Source organism: Phalaenopsis equestris, unplaced genomic scaffold, assembly GCF_001263595.1.
Source record: "Phalaenopsis equestris unplaced genomic scaffold, ASM126359v1 Scaffold205138, whole genome shotgun sequence".
Classification (NCBI taxonomy): Eukaryota; Viridiplantae; Streptophyta; class Magnoliopsida; order Asparagales; family Orchidaceae; genus Phalaenopsis; species Phalaenopsis equestris.
In genome coordinates, this window is record NW_018224651.1 from 4,016 (window position 1) to 5,665 (window position 1,650).

Consider the following 1,650-nt stretch of genomic DNA (forward strand, 5'->3'; position numbering starts at 1 on the left):
TTTGAAAAGTTATGAATCAGAAGTATCGAACTGATTCGATGTGAAAATTGAAATTATCGGATCAATTTTGAAAAGTTATGAATCAGAAGTATCAAACTGATTCGATGAGAAAATTGAAATTATTGGATCAATTTTTGAAAAGTTATGAATCAGAAGTATCAAACTGATTCAATGTGAAAATTTAAATTATCAAATCAATTTTGAAAAGTTATGAATCAGAAGTATCGAACTGATTTGATGAAAAAAAAATTGAAATTATTGGATCAATTTTTGAAAAATTATGAATCAGAAGTATCGAACTAATTCGTTAAAAAAAATTGAAATTATTGGATCAATTTTTTTAAAAGTAGTAAATCAGAGTTATCAGACTGATTTAAAATATTATGTGTTTCAGAAAGCATAATGTGTAGAAATTTATGTTATTTTGAAAAAGATTTGCAAGATTTATTTGCAAGTATCATATAGAGTTTGTGACTCCATAGGGATATCATGAAAAAAATTGTGTAGAACGTGCAATTTTGTGGGGATATAGACCGAACGGGGTCATACTGCACAAACAAAGAATCTCAAAATTGAGAAAACTTATTCGGCAAATTTAATTTATTTTGTTTTGTTCTGTTCATTGTTACGAACCAATGCATAGTTCAGTGGTTTTCAACCACATTAAGATGAATTTATGTCAGAAAAAAAACTCTGAAATTCTTCGTTATTGACTTATACAGTCATTTTTACAATATATCATGTATATATCTCAAAGATGGAAAGTACATTATGCTATACACATAACTAGTACATCTATCAGTACATAATATAAAGTACAAAACAAGTTGTCTTCATATCGTTGTCCGCATATTTATGCATCTGCATGCTTCCCAATAGAATATCTTCTCGTAAATTGTGTTATGAGTTATTAAACAAGCTGACCTTCTAAGCTGTTGTTTTGGGATAGCTCAGTGGTGCAATGAGTTTATAACTCATATGGTTGCAACTCTTCAAGTTCCAGATTTGGCTGAAATCCGTATGGAGTTTTGTCATCACTCATCCTTCTGAAAGTTATCGACACTCGACGGTGTCGGACTCTCGGAATGCAATGTTTCGTCATATCGGCTCTGTTTCCTTTCAGAATTAAAACGGACCCTCTTGGTAAAGAAATTTCGACGAATCCTCGAAATTCATCTGGACCGATTATCTCTATATCTGTACCAAACAGTATACTGCTCTCCGATATGAGGGAGACCGTACAGAACAGACGAACAAAGTCACGATGGTCAATATGCGGAGGGATACAATCTCCTTCTTCATAGATATTAATTATGCAACTATTGGGGATGCAATCTGCTGAAATTATGCCCCATGGGACCATCCGTGTGATCATCCATTTTATCATGGGTGGCATTGGCTCCACCTGCTCATGTTGTAAAATTCTTGGAAGATTTCCTTGTCAATCTATCTTATAATTGTAACAGCAGCCGCATTGTATCGTAATGCGACCCTTGCCTCTCATCCATTTTTTAGGTTCGGAATACGTTCTTCCAGATAGCAGTCCTTTGCCTCTGATTCGGAGGTCAAACACACAATTAAGTACTTCTTGTTGCTCTGTAAAAGAAAAAACCTCTGTATATAATTCTAATCCATCCAGAATATTAACAT

The 1,650-nt window shown here is 33.3% G+C and overlaps 1 protein-coding gene across 1 annotated transcript; it reads right to left on the minus strand.

The window, feature by feature from the left end:
- Positions 1–967: 967 nt before the first annotated feature.
- Positions 968–1,363, minus strand: LOC110036324 (RNA demethylase ALKBH5-like). Its single transcript, XM_020740740.1, has one exon. The coding sequence runs from the start codon at positions 1,361–1,363 to the stop codon at positions 968–970; it is 396 nt and encodes a 131-aa protein (XP_020596399.1).
- Between the last annotated feature and the right edge of the window lie 287 nt (positions 1,364–1,650).